This window comes from Terrapene carolina, unplaced genomic scaffold (assembly GCF_002925995.2).
Source record: "Terrapene carolina triunguis isolate 2854851 unplaced genomic scaffold, T_m_triunguis-2.0 Scaffold838, whole genome shotgun sequence".
Taxonomy (NCBI): Eukaryota; Metazoa; Chordata; order Testudines; family Emydidae; genus Terrapene; species Terrapene triunguis.
The window spans coordinates 8,849,972-8,865,098 of record NW_020665189.1 but is presented as its reverse complement, the minus strand read 5'-3'; the positions used below and the strand labels follow the sequence as shown (position 1 = coordinate 8,865,098).

At 40.6% G+C, this 15,127-nt stretch overlaps 1 protein-coding gene across 1 annotated transcript in view; it reads left to right on the top strand.

The window, feature by feature from the left end:
* Nucleotides 1-552: 552 nt before the first annotated feature.
* RANBP17 (RAN binding protein 17) overlaps nucleotides 553-15,127 on the top strand; it is a 258,082-nt gene continuing 243,507 nt past the window's right edge. Inside the window, exons 1-5 of the mRNA XM_026660855.2 lie at nucleotides 553-641; nucleotides 3,046-3,192; nucleotides 8,563-8,653; nucleotides 10,459-10,625; nucleotides 15,000-15,065. Of these exons, the coding sequence (XP_026516640.1) occupies nucleotides 3,109-3,192; nucleotides 8,563-8,653; nucleotides 10,459-10,625; nucleotides 15,000-15,065 (408 nt within the window). The 5' untranslated portion in view covers nucleotides 553-641; nucleotides 3,046-3,108. The remainder of the gene's footprint in view (nucleotides 642-3,045; nucleotides 3,193-8,562; nucleotides 8,654-10,458; nucleotides 10,626-14,999; nucleotides 15,066-15,127) is intronic.

Genomic DNA, 15,127 nt, shown 5'->3' with positions numbered 1-15,127 from the left:
GATGGTACTGGGTTTGATACTTAGAGAGACAATATCAGAATATCTGGGGGGAAATGATTCATTGTGCAGTTCCAAGTCCATTGTTTAGAGGCTGCTAATATCAGGCAAATAATATTTGATGATTAAAGGAGCAACTTCAGCATGCAGAGATTAGTATGCAGGTCTTAATTTCAAGGTCATCTTCAGTGCTCTTGTACTTGCCTTTTATTTTTGTACAAGGGTGTTGAGTCCTCTCTAGTGGAGAAGGGACTTCTGTAAGGTCTCGTTTGCAATGTAAAGTGTAGGAGAGACTAAAATGACCTTTCTGTGAAAGAGCTGGACTCTGAAGTGCTGAAACATTCCAGACATGACCTCAGGAGTCGCTGTGACCAATCCCCAGGGTGCTATTTTGTTTGCTTTTGAGTTGAGATATCCTGCAATGGGAGTTCAGTGCGTGAAAGAAAAAAAACTGCTAAAATTGAAGGGAGGGATTGGACTGAAGCTTGTAGCTCAGCATGAGCTCTAAGGAAGAAAATTGAAGAGAAGTGACCCAATATTCCATGGAGCATTTCAGGGGATGCAGATCCATAAGTGTGGATCTTGTTTGAAGATCTATTGTGTCAATAACTGTTGGAGGGTAAAGTGAATATAAACAACTGTTGGTGAGTGAGTGTTGGGCAGAAGAGAGTTTAATTTCTTTAAGTTAGTGTCTTGTTTGGGAGTTAGCGTACATATGTTGTTGTTTTTTCAGGGTCTTATTTTCATTCATTAGTTTATATTTATAGAGGAATAAATAAATCTTCCCTTTTTATGTGACCCAAGGAGTGAGTTGCTTGAAAGGGAAACGTTTTATCTTCAGGAGATGCTAATCTTTAAGAGAATCACTAGGGGGATATGAGATGTGTGTTGTCTTAGTACTCCTGGGGGAATTCTGTGCCACTGTGCAATGCAGAATTTTGCAGAAATTAACCTGCGCGCAGAATTTCCTTTCCCCCACAGAAATGGGTTGCGGTGCTGCTTGCCGCCACTAAGAGCTGCTGGACCCTGCAGAGCCCAGCTCACACATAGAAGACACTGCCGGGGGGAGGGAGAGGGAGCTAGAGCAGTGGTTCTCAAAGCCGGTCCGCCGCTTGTTCAGGGAAAACCCCTGGTGGGCCGGGACCTGCTGTGTCCGCAGGTTCAGCCGATCGCAGCTCCCACTGGCCGCGGTTCGCCGCTCCAGGCCAATGGCTGTGGAAAGTGGCGCGGGCCGAGGGATGTGCTGGCCGCCCTTCCCGCAGCCCCCATTGGCCTGGAGCGGCGAACCGCGGCCAGTGGGAGCCGCGATCGGCTGAACCTGCGGACGCGGCAGGTAAACAAACCGGCCTGGACCGCCAGGGGCTTTCCCTGAACAAGTGGTGGACCGGCTTTGAGAACCATTGAGCTAGAGGGTTCCTGGCAGCTGTAGTTCCCAGCGTGCCCTGAAGGAAGGAGATGGCACGTAGGAAACTCCATGCAAGACTGGCACCAAGCATCAGGCTGTTTCTCCCTCTGGATCCCTGGGCTCTGGGGGGGAGGGGAGTGGGTGTCTGGGCTAGGGGGGCCACAGCTGGGCTCGGGTGTGTGTATGTCTGGGCTCTGGGGGAGAGGGTGTGGGTATCTGGGCAAGGGGGGCCCTGTGGTTGGGCTTGGTGGGCAGAGGGTGCAGGTATTTGGGCTGGGGGCAACACATTCAGTTTGCTCAGTGTGTCTGATAGTTTCAAAGCCACTTAAGAGATCTGGATGTCCAGTTCCCATCGATGGGAGCTGGTAGTCCAAATCTCTTTACGGTAAATTTACCCAGAAAATGAAGGTGTGATTGTAGCATGGGTAGGCATACCCATGGGCCAACAACCGAGTACATATCCAGGTCCCCTGCAGGCTTGTATTGGGACAGCCAGCCCACTTTGAACCCTGTGCCGCCACGTCTTCACTACTATTGTTACCTGAGCTAGTAAGGTTAAAGGTAGGGTGGATATGCTTACCTGTGCTACACTCACACCTTCATTTGCAGTGTAGATGTCCCCTTAGACAGCTTTGAAAATCTCAGCCTGAAAAATATCTGTTTTAGTCACTAAAACCTACCAGCGGAGGCACTTGTTCACCCTTTTCGTGATAATGGGGGCGGGGGGGGGGGAGAAAGTATTTTAATTTCTCATTAGAATAGTGACTCAAAGTAATTGCTAACTGTACTGACCCCACTTTGTTCTAAAACAAGTGTTAAGTATGAAATGACAGATGGACTTTTTGTAGACTTGCGCCTCAGTCTTGCAAAGACTTAGGCCCATGCTTAACATAAAGCATATGGATAGACTCCGTGACTTTCTATTGGTCTTACATAGATTTCTCTCTGGTCTTCAGTCTTCATTTGGCTTCCTCTTAAACAGTGTCTTGTTCATTCTTTCTCTTTTCCTCCTGTGTTGCATTATCTCTCTCTAAAAAATACCTCATGTTATAGCTGCTTTTAGCATTTAGTACTTTCTTCATTGTGCTTTCAAATATTGATTCTTCAGTCAATAGGTTACAACATTTTCGTGCTATTATCAGATATGCTCAGTAAGTCAACTGTTGATTTAAAGCTTACCTTTGCAATGTTTGGAACTTACAGCTAATGTTAGAGAGCAAACTTTTTTTAAAATACATGTTAAATTTTGATCCTTTTTATTAACTTTACCAGACCTGTTGTTCCTGTACTAAATTTCAACTTAGGAGTAGTCCATGATAAAAGAATTGTGTTCTGTCACTTAATTTTAATCACTGGTATAATGTCTTCCGTTTTAGTACTGAGGAATATAACATCTGTTTGTCTCTCTTCCACATATATTTTACTGGAGTTCTGTGCTACTCTTACTGCAGTGGGAATTGGGAGGGAAAGAAGCTACAGGGGTTTGATTGCACTTTTCTGGAAAGCTGAGCATAGGTAGCATTTCATGCTACTGTACTGGATATATGTAGATGTCTGTAAATAGCCAGTACTGTGAATCTTAAGGAAGGCTTCCGCAGGTGAAAGGCGTATTTGGAGGTTTCAGTATTGTTCTTTCTTAACAGAGTTTGGCAGAGCTAGAAGTACTATGTAACCAGCTCTATGAGGGGACTGATCTAGCACAGCGGATGCAAGCAGAGAAGGTGCTCTTGGAGCTTATTGACAGCCCTGAATGTCTCAGCCAGTGTCAACTTTTACTAGAACAAGGAACAGTAAGTACCTGGGAGAAGTGTAAAGTCTGACAATGTAAACATGCATTTATCATGAGACCCACATTGGAGGTCCAGGTAATATCAGTGTAAACGCAATACATGTGAGATGCTCATCTCTTATAACAAATTGAGTTTTTCCTTCATAAATAAAATTCCAGCAAATCTATCTACACACATAAATTGGTATTAGAGGGTGGGCTTTGTGGGACTGACCGTACCTAGCATTAGAAAATAGATGGCCAGAAACAGGGGGAAAACCTAACTATGGGGGAAAATAGATGTAAATGTTAAATGTTGGTCTAATACTTGCAAAAGGTAGGAACCTCACACTTTAAGGGGCTTTATGCCACCCATTGCTTAGTATTGCTCCTCAACATGATTTGCTCCAACACTTTTACAGCTAAGTCCCTATGCTCTTGCTCCTCCAAGTTACAATGGGACAGGGTAATTATGGGGTGAAAAGCCTTAAACTATGTTTTCTTGTTGTCTTAGTTTAAACCAATCTCTTAGCATTATTTCAGTTTTCTTTTTAGAGTACGAGGAGTCCGGTGGCACCTTAAAGACTAACAGATTTATTTGGGCATAAGCTTTCGTGGGTAAAAAAACCACTTCTTCAGATGCAAGGAGAAGTGGGGTTTTTTACCAAAGAAAGCTTATGCCCAAATAAATTTGTTAGTCTTTAAGGTGTCACCGGACTCCTCGTTGTTTTTGTGGATACAGACTAACACGGCTACCCCTCTGATTTTTAGAGTATTATGTGTTTTTTGTACTGATATTTTATATACAGATATTTTGTCAGATTTAAAAGGTGGTGGGGGAACCAGCCCTGAGTTAAACCATCAGTTCTTCATAATCATTACTGTGTTTTGGAACCATTATGATTTCAGATGATGTGCCTAAGACATGTCCATTATCTGGAAATCATTGACATAGTTGGTAATGCCTTGGAAGAACCTGACAAATCTATTATGTTAATGGATGCGTAAGGAGTTATTAATTCTGTTTATCATTATGATACAGTTAAGTTATTGCAATAGATGTTGCAAAATGCATTCTCAGTGGGGGGAAAATGAAAATATTCGAAGTTAGTATAGCACGTTGGCCTGATCCCGTAATCCATACTCCTGAGTAAGGATTACTTATTTGAGGAGTCCCATTCATATGAGGTTGCAGCTGTGGTCTCGTTCATTGAACAACGGTCTGGTGAATCGAGTGTTGGAGTCAGGACACCTATTACTTTCCATTTCCAGGTCTGCTACTGACTTTCTTTGACCTTTAGCAAGTCAGTTATCTTCTCTCTGCTTTAATTATCCTCTCTATAAATTGTTATATAAATGTTTACTCAGCTTTGTAAAGTGCTTTGAAATCCTTGGATAAAAGGTGCAAAATATTATTGTTAGAAAAGACTCAATTATTCTTTGTCTTCAGTAAGACTCTGTTGTTCAGGATGTGAGAAATACAAGCATAAATATTGTTCTCTTCAATTTTCTGTGCATAGTAATTGCATTACAATAATTAGAATTCCATAATAGTATCAAGTGAAACAAATATAGGACCTGGTCTTGCAAAGATTTACACACGTATTTAATTGTAAGTGTGTGCATAAGTCTTTCCAGGATTGGGGTCATAATGTGAACAAATGTAACAATACAGTTGAGCTACAGAATTGTTGTAATAAAGATACAGAAAATTCAGAATTCTAGTAAATTTCCTTGTTCTGTGTGTGTATGATTGTCTTGAGATTATGTGTAAGACTGATTTAATATGTGGTACATTTTCTCTTAGGGTAGGTGAATGGCTTCCATGATCTAATACGTTTTTTCCATCAACCGATGTCAAAATGGTGTTCAACACCTTTGTTGTTAAGGTGTAGTTTCCATTTGTGTTATTGTGGAAGCAGGGTAGTGGTTCCATAGGTAAGATTATAGTTTGCTGAGGCTTACACTTGAACCAGGATTTAAATCTCTTACATGCATAAAGAATATAATGTATCCAACTATAGCACTTCTTCCTCAGTAATGAATTTTCTGAGAATTTTCAAGTAAATCTGTTAATTAGTTTGTTACAATCATTTTAAAATGGCACATCTAACTTGTTTTTGAAAATTTATAGCAAGTAAATTTCTTAACTCTAATCTGTTGTTTTATTTACATTATGTACATATGCATATAAAACAATGTCTGTCTGTACTAAACCACACAAATATTTTTCAGATGTAATGTGGCTTGCTTAATTGATCTGAGATTATTAAAAATCATAGTGTATATCCCTAGTGGAAGTGTGTGGTGTAGCCCAGCCCATAGAGCTAGCTTTAGCATTTATTTTACTTAGCAGTAACACAAGGAAGCCTCCAGTCCTGTATCCTGTAAGACAGTGGCTCTCAACATTTCCAGACTACTGTACCCCTTTTAAGAGTCTCATTTGTCTGACGTACCCCAAGCATGGGTGGTGGATACCATAGGCTGGGGGAGGCTATACCTCCCCAAATTGCCAGGCATGGCCCCACCCACGCTCTATCCCCAGCTTCCACTTGGCGCGGCCGCTCCAATCTCCCTGTGGGGTGGCCCCAGCTCCGGCCCTCCTCATGCTCCGGGGCTAGGCAGGCTGGGGCTGCATTGCCTGCCCTCCCGCTATTCTGGGACTGGGGGGGGGCTCCCTCCCACTGCTCTGGGGTGGGGGAGCTGCGGCCACATCGCCCGCCCTTCCGCTGCTCTGGGGCTGAAATTTTAGTTTGTACTGACTTTGCTAGTGCTTTTTATATAGCCTGTTGTAAAACTAGGCAAGTATCTAGATGAGTTGATGTACCACTTGGAAGACCTCTGCATACGCATACCCCTGGTTGAGAACCACTGCTGTAAGACATTGGCTTAAGCCAGGGGTAGGCAACCTATGGCACGCGAGCTGATTTTTAGTGGCACTCACACTGCCCGGGTCCTGGCCACTGGCCCAGTGGGCTCTGCATTTTAATTTAATTTTAAATGAAGCTTCTTAAACATTTTAAAAACCTTATTTACTTTACATACAACAATAGTTTAGTTATATATTATAGACTTATAGAAAGAGATCTTCTAAAAACATTAAAATGTATTACTGGCACGTGAAACCTTAAAGTAGAGTGAATAAATGAAGACTCGGCACACCACTTCTGAAAGGTTGCCGACCGCTGGCTTAAGCAGTTAGCATAAGGTTTGAGGCCTATGAACTTTGGCACAGACAAATGGCCCATTGGTCACCCCTAAGGTTTGGGGAACTGGGAATAGAGTGTTTAAGAGGGAAGTTTGTACATAACATTAGGCAACTGCAGGAATATTAAACTGATACTAGGCTTGGATATTAGTATAGAATCGTTGGCAAATACTTAACTACGAATTTGCCTTGACAACAAATTGGCGTATATGGTAATAAGTTGCAATTATTAATATACTAACCTCTAGGATAAGGGCACCCCAACATTAGTAGGGTAAGGAAACACAAATAAGAAAAAGGGGAGAAATCCCTACTGAATATGCGTTAGGCACAGTGGCGTCAGCGTAACATATTAGAAAAGCCTGTATGCTTGGGAAGAGAGAGATGTATGTAGCTCTTGAGAGATGCCAGGATGATGGCCACTGGTGATAGTGATGAGGAAGATAATGGCTAATATTTCAGGTTGTTCTGCAAGGGATGGTGTGAGTATATGGGTGTTCAAATGTACATTCTTTATTATTTCTGTCTACCTTGCTGGGTTAGAGTATTGGTGACTTTGCTAACTGTATTATTAAACTATTACAAATATAGAAGTGTGAGTGTTGTAACCATGCACACTGGGGTTCCCAACTGACCAGTAATTTTGATAAAACTGAGGTTGATCTTGAGACAAGAATCTGTCAAACCTCAGAGTGTTAACTGGAAATTCCTAAGTAATCAATATAATTAATACACAATCCACAGATCAGGCAACAGTGGTTTGAAAGGGTAAAAATTCAAGTACGTAATTAATTTTGTTGGCCAGATTCTGAACCCCAACTCAGCAGTACAAGGAAAGTGTAAAGCTGCACTGGAGGGACAGCTGGGGACTTACCCAACAGAGGTAGTGCACAAGGGGTGGGAGGGCTAGAAAGGGAGCATGCCAGAGGTGGAGGTAGGCAGGTGCAGATTGCGCTTTCTGATCCGGGGCTGGTGCAGTGCTTCATGTGAGGCCACTGGAACCTTAAAGCAGCCCTACGGCTGTTTTGGCTTCCAACAGGCCCAAGATCAAGGGAGTAAAAAGGTGGGTTAGAGCCATGCTTTTCCCACAACACTTTTGTGTAAACAGCTGATAATCTGGCCGTGTGTTTTTTTGTTTTTTGTTTTGGCTACTGTATGGTATGGAAGTTCTAAGAATGCAGTTTTAAAATGATGTTTGTGATTAAACTATTAAGTATTGTAGTGCTGGAAGGTTGATGTTAAAATTGTGCATTGCAGTGTGATCTTCAGTTCTTTCATGTGTGCATTTAGGATGATAGTATTGTTGAATTGAAAGTGAGTGTGCTAGAGGGGATTGGTATAATTGAGTGACACAATGGAAGTGGGCTAATATTTGAAGGACTAGCATTTTGTTAGGCGTGAATGTTGCCTTTTTGTGTTTATGCAGTTGTGAAGCAATACCCTTGAGAAAATGACAGAGTGTAAGTGTTGTAATAACAGTTTTGAATGTTGATTTTTGCCAGAGTTATCTTTGAAACCCCCAACTCAATTTGTTGAATTAAAGAATATCTTTAAGAAGTTTGATTCCAAGGCCAATTGCAGTTTTCATAGAGAGCTGTCTGGTCTGATCCATTGCCAGAGGTGTTGCGGATCACATCTCTTGTGTTCTCAGATGAAGAACTTAGTTTACTTTTCAGCCTCGAAGGCTGTAATGAAGCTTATTTTGATCATCATGCACAAAAAACTCAAATGCTAAAGTCATGAGTTTTAAACAAACAAAAGCAAATCAAGACTTCAGATCTTTGAATCCAGGTGACTAAATCTAGGATGTGACAAATTCATCCCTTAGTTATAAAACATCAAATGATTTAAAACCAAAGATTTGAAAGATTTAAAAAACTCAGCCCAGTAATAAGAATGGGAAAGTGTTGTTAGAAAAGTAGTTCCAATCACAAGGCTACATTTTTTTGAAGGTTGCTGGAGGCGGGGAATGGAAAGGTCTTCTCATCTCCTATATCTTGGAATTTTTAGTGATTTTTAAAATGACTATGCTGTATTTGTTTTTATGTATTTATGTTTAATTTTTAGTATATCAAGTATATAGCCAAATCATTGTCTGACCAACTGTAATCCTACCTGCTCGTTCTGCTTTCTTTTGGCATAATAATAATTTTTAATAAAATGGTATGGTATTTGTTTCTATAGACATCCTATGCTCAGCTTCTAGCAGCAACATGCCTTTCCAAACTTGTAAGCAGAACAACTCCTTTACCCATCGAACAAAGAATTGACATCAGTAAGTAACTTGCATTATTTCTGTTAAAATAACAGCAAAAAATTGAATCTATATATTCTAAACATTCATATCACCATAGTACTGATTCCGTGAACGTTCCATTTTGCCCTACTTCTGTCCGTTTATGTGTAACTATTTTTTTAAAGTGCAGTTGTAGTCAGAGAATGACTCTAAACCTGACACTGTCAGGTTCTGCATTTATTCTCTTCTGTTAACTTCCATATCAAATTTTCTCACTTTCAAAGCCAAAAATAGCTAGATTTTCTAGTTGCCAGAGTTGTAAGCTCCTGCTGGACCTGGAAACCAAGTTAAGTCCTTTCTGTGCTTTATTGGACAAAAGGGAGAGAACCTGGGTGTAAAAGAGAGAGAGACCAGTGCCCTTTCTTGCTGTCCCTTACTCTTGTACAGGGGCCTGACATGATGGAACTCATTTCCTGCTCTTACCAGCTCCTTATTTGATGAACTCGCTGATTGTGGATGCAAACATACATTGCACCCTATCAGGAGTGTAGCAGTGGCTGTGTTACCCTGCATATAGGAGAATTTTAGGAGGCACCCAGTTTCCCATCTGTAAAATGAATATAATAATAGTTGCCATCCTTACCTACCGCACAAGGTGTAGTGAAGGTTAGTGAATGTTTGGAAACATGAAAATTCCCAGGTATTATTAGTACACCCACTAATCTCTTACATTTACATGTTACTCCATTTTTTCCCCTTCTGAATAGCTCTTGGCAGTTCTGATAAGCAAGTCAGGGCAGAGTTCACTTCCAGACTCAGGACCCTGCACAAACTTACACATGTGTTTGATTTTAAGGGCGTGACATTAACTTCATTGGGGCTACTAATTAAGCAAGCGTGTAAATCTTAGCAGGACTGAGCTTTGAATAATTAATCATTTTGCATGAGAAACATCTAATATAGATTGGAATTTTCAGTAGTGTCAAATGTTGTTTAGATCAGGGATGAGGAGAACACAGAAACATTCTAAAATGTTTCAAACAGGTTTTAGGTATTTTGTAAGAGGTCTTAATCTTGTAGAAAAATGTCTCATCAGAGAGGCCTAGGATTGAATGTACATAGAAGAAAGCTCTCCAGAGCAGTATTGAGGCCCCCTACTGAGGAAATATATGGAAGTCTGCAATGCTTCGGCTAGTGTTGTACCTGTTCTGTGGAGAGAGGATTGAATCTACAGGGTTGTGAATCCACCTTTCTTGATGACTAAATTCAGCCTACATGTTGTTTTTCTCCTCGGGAACAAATGAACTTTTGTATATGATAAATCATCCTGCAAGTGTATAAAACAGAAACGTCCTTCCCTTCCACTCCCCAGGAAACTGTTCTCTTATTTGAGAGAAGCAAAGGTGAAAAGTTTTCTGCCTTAGGAAATATGCCTAGACAGAACTGAAAGCAGCCTGTACAGGCGCATGCCTGAGAACACTTGTTAATTTCTTGTATTTCATAAATGAGGTCTGAAGGCTGCTGTTGCATTTGAGGCAGAGTAATTAATGCCCAGTAGGTGGGACAGAATGAATGATTACATTGGTTAACTAGTCAGCATCCTTGGTATTCACAAACTATTGTCAAATGTATGTTAGAATGATAATTACATACATACTTTGGTGCAAATAGCTCCAATGTAGTTAATATTTTCCATGACTTAATTTTTTGAAATTAGTGTCTTTATACTAAGCATAAAAAAAACTGATGACATCACATGACCTAGATTCCCACATTTCTATTATAATGGCTCAAGTGTGTTTTTAAAAAGAATTGTGATGTTGACTAAGCATGTTTCTTTACAGGGAATTATATTCTGAACTACGTAGCCTCTCAACCCAAACTGGCTCCTTTTGTCATCCAGGCTCTTGTTCAGGTCATCGCTAAGATTACAAAATTAGGATGGTTTGAGGTTCAAAAAGATCAGCTCATCTTCAGAGACATTATTGCTGATGTAAAAAAATTTTTACAGGTAAGAAAAATTATCCAATCATGCTGCTAATTAAAATTACATAGTCTTGCATTAAATTCAGCTCTCTTCTCACTTAATGAATAGCTTGCTGAGTGACCCAAAGGGTATTTATATACAGATTAGAAAGGCAGGGACCAGTGCCAAAAAAATTACTTAGGTTGAAGGACCGGAGCAGGCCTGCTACAGGTTTAAGGTTTAGTTTTTAGCAAACTGCCAGGGCTAGAAATAAATGCTTTATTTCATTCCCCATTTTTTCCAAAGGTATAAAACACTTGTTTCTCACCTTGGCAGATTATGAGTTAGCAGACTTTAAAGTCGTGCCATTCTGATTACCATCTTTATTTTTCCCACTTGAATTCTAATAGGGTTTTAGCAGCTATGATCTCAAAAACATGAAGACATGAGTACTGTACTATCTGTAAGGTGGGAATATCATCCTTCAAATGGAATAAAGCATTAACTCTGACTGTAGTGATTATTGCAATATTGGCTGCTACAATTGTGCAAATAGTGTTCAGTTGTACGACCAGTACAAAAATTTTTCAGGACCAGTACACTTTTCTAAACACTGGTCCTGGATAATGGATCAAAAAGAAAAAAGTTTATATATTTGATACAGTGGATGCCATTAAAATCTTTACAGTGCTGCCTTTGTGATAACATGTCTGCCATACTCATGTTGCTTATTAATGGGAATACGGAGAGATACCACCCTAACTGTAACTACTTACAAAGGCATGTGTAAAGATTTTTACGGTACTGCACAGATTATCTGTTATTTTGTACACACATAAAGTGGTTTTGATAATGACATGGTCAGCATTCCTCCTTTCTCATGGTCACATTAACATTTTTTTCCTGCATGACCCAAAAAAGCAGAGCTGATTGCTTAAAAAAAAAAAAAAGAGTGAGTTAGAATGTGTACTCTGTCTCAGTGGGTGTGGAGTCACAATTTGTAAGGGCTCTGCCACTTAGACAATGGAAGTGGGTAGGTGACTCACTGTTGTGGGGTTGGCGTTGTGGGCTTTCCTTGTCTTGTGACTTGGGTTTAAACACACTAAGTCAGTGGTTCCCAAACTTGTTCCGCCGCTTGTGCAGGGAAAGCCCCTGGCAGGCCAAGCCCCTGGCAGGCCGGGCCGGTTTGTTTACCTGCCGCGTCTGCAGGTTCGGCCGATCGCGGCTCCCAGTGGCCGCGGTTCGCTGCTCCAGGCCAATGGAAGCTGCTGGAAGCGGTGCGGGCCGAGGGACGTACTGTCTGCTGCTTCCAGCAGCTCCCATTGGCCTGGAGCAGCGAACTGCGGCCATTGGGAGCCGCGATCGGCTGAACCCACGGACGCGGCAGGTAAACAAACCGGCCCGGCCCACCAGGGGCTTTCCCTGCACAAGTGGCGGAACAAGTTTGGGAACCACTGCACTAGGTCATAATAAGGGAGGGTCACTCACCTCCCCCTCCAGCATTTGGGGCCTTGGCTTAGTTGCTCCTAGCACAAGTCATCTGATTGGACCCAGTATGCCCTAGGGCAGTTAGGGTAGGTAGGGCCAGGCAGGGACCAGCATGAAAACCTGTCAGGTGAAACTTTCATAGTTCTCAGGGAAAGGTGAAACCCCCCACTCTGCTACATGAGCAAATTCTTTCCTGACTCTGAAAAACAATGATCTGCAAAGGTCGCCTGGCAGACATTGCCAGAAGCAGTAGCAAATAATCAGGGTGAATGTGGGTTGTTGTGATGCCCTAAATGGGAGTCCTTATGAGCAGTACAGAGGAACCTGCAGGAGGATTACAAATGTCATTGCCTCTTATCTCAGAGGCTTAGGTGGAGCTTTGAAAATAAGGAACTAAAGACAGGTAATACTTTGTATTGGTCGGGTGGCGTATTGGAACGTTGCAGAGTAAGGACTCAACTGTTTTGGTTAATTCCTTCTAAGGTTTGAAGTTAAACAGTTCAATAAGATTGTGGCCAGTGATCTTTAAACTCTAGTGTGGAGAGTTTTATTGGTGCTGCTTGGTCAGTGGCACAGATATATTCTTGTGTTTTTTCTGCCGGTATCTAAACACATCCATAATCCCTAGATTAGGAATAACATTAAAACTCAGAGTGTAAGAAAATTAGTATCAAAATGCATACATGGAATGGGGCGGAGGGGTTATTTTCTTTCCAGAACTTATTTCAGTGAAATATCCGTAGTGGATTTGTCTAGATATTTCTGCATTTATTTCCTTAAGGGATGGTAATATGTATTGTTGGTCCAGGACGCTGTCTGTGGTGGTGCTCCTGGCTACTAAGCAAGGAAAATAATGGGTGGAACAGTTTCAGTCGTGTTCTCTGCCATTGAGTGTCAGATTTATGCTTCATTTGTTTCTCTTTTTCAAAATAATTTGATTATAATATGTAAATGGAATGTTTTGAGCTAAATTGGGAATGACAATAAAAGATGGGCTGTAATATTTATTAAAAACAAATTCTTGAGTTGTATACTGTAGCCTTTTGCAGTTATTTTATAAATGATTGCAGTGTGACTCTGCATTGGGTAGTTCACTAATAATGGAGGCTTAAATACAAAACTTTGCTACTTAAGAGATTTCTTTCATTAAATTAAAAATTCCTGTAGAGGAGAAAATAAAGCTATAAATCTACTAGTGAACTGAATTTACTATTGAAATGGAAAAAAATCTAAGCAATAATAGTATATGTTGATAATTAATGAATAGCGGTCTTAGCTATGTGCAGCTTAGTAATCATATGTGAATTTGATCCAGTTTGAATTAGAATGTAATTTACTGTGCAGAGAAGGTGATTAGGAGTCAGGACTCCTGTGTTCTATTCTCAGGTCTTCCACTAACTCTCTCTACCATCTTGCACAAGTCTATGCTTTAGTTTTTCCCATCTGTAAAATGTGATTAGTATTTTCTTATCATTGAGGGGTGGGGTGACCAGAAGTCCCGATTTTATAGGGACAGTCCCGATATTTGGGGCTTTGTCTTATATAGAGTCCTATTACCCCCCACCCCTTGTCCCGATTTTTCACACTTGCTGTCTGGTCACCCTACTGAGGGGGCTTGTGTGATGTAATGAATATTTGCAACCTGCTTTGATGTTCTGATATGAAAGACATTAAGGTGTTTAAGTTACTATTCAAGATCTGTTTAAATAAGTACCCTTAGTAATCTGTTCTGTGATTGTGGAACACTTTTACTTTTTCTGTTTGTAGTACCCATTTTGTTAGTTTGAACAAAAAGCAAAACCAAACCTGTAGAGTGCCACTTGACCAATATCAAGAGAACCACATGAGCAATGCATGTTTAAACAGACAAAATTACAACAGTGACCCTGAAAGAACCTTGCTTCTGTGCACTTCCGATACCCACTTTCCAAAAGAGGCTCTTCCTACTCTGGTCCCATCAGAAAAAGCCGAACATATATGTGGGCCTTGCAGTGTGCTGAGAAGATTGACAAAACTTGGGTCTGTCGGGCAAAAGGGAAGGAAATTAATTCCAGAGTCAAGGACCCTTTTCTGAGAAAACACTGTCAACATACCCTAGATGTATAAATCTTGGGACTATCAGCTTGGGTAATCCAGTTGATCACAAGTGCCAGGTTCTATTGTGTTCTTATTCAAGTGCAAAGTAATACTAAATCATTCCTCATTCCTATGAATAATTTGCTAAAGAGATGTTTGTTTAGTAGTAATTTCACACTATCTTACACTTTTATAGAATGCCTTTCATCTCAAAGCATTCCAAAGAGTTGTTCAATTGTGGGTCACATCCTCTGATATGCTCCTGTGTGGCTCCCATTGAATGGTACTTAATGTATAGAAGAATCACTTCACTGCTAAGATGCAGACACCTGCAGGATGGGGTATGTCAGTCAGGCCAAAACCAGCATGTTGCTTTTCAGTGTAATAGGGAATGTTTGACCAGACCTCAGTGCAAATCTGTACTCTTCTGAAAAGTACCATCTGATCTTTAATCCACCCAGGACACTTTTTTTAAACTCTCATCTAAACTATGTGGGACTCAGTATAGCTATCCTTGGAAGGATAAAGGATTGAATTAACCTTAGAGAAGTGTTTAATAGTGGTGTTCCTCTAATGTAGATATTCAGAATATATATTTCTAAACTGAAGATATATAATATAATAATATCCTTAAGTTTTAATGTTTTATGGTGAGATTTTGAGAGCCACCTCGGGGATTTGGACTTGCAATTCATACTAGTTTAATGAGAATTGGACATGTAAATCTTGTAGACAACTTTAAAAATCTCAGCCTAAAAATTTAGGTTCACCTAACCTGTTTCTGCTAATATTAGAAATGTCAAGTGTTACATTTTAGATGTATAGATTAGGGAATTTATCTGTTTTGTTCTGTAGGCGACTGTGGACCATTATATCATAGGAGTGATGATCCTTTCAGAACTGACTCAGGAAATGAACTTGGTAAGTATGTATAGTTTTTTCCCTTTTGTACGAGATGAATGTAACGCTGCTAAAGCAGTGTG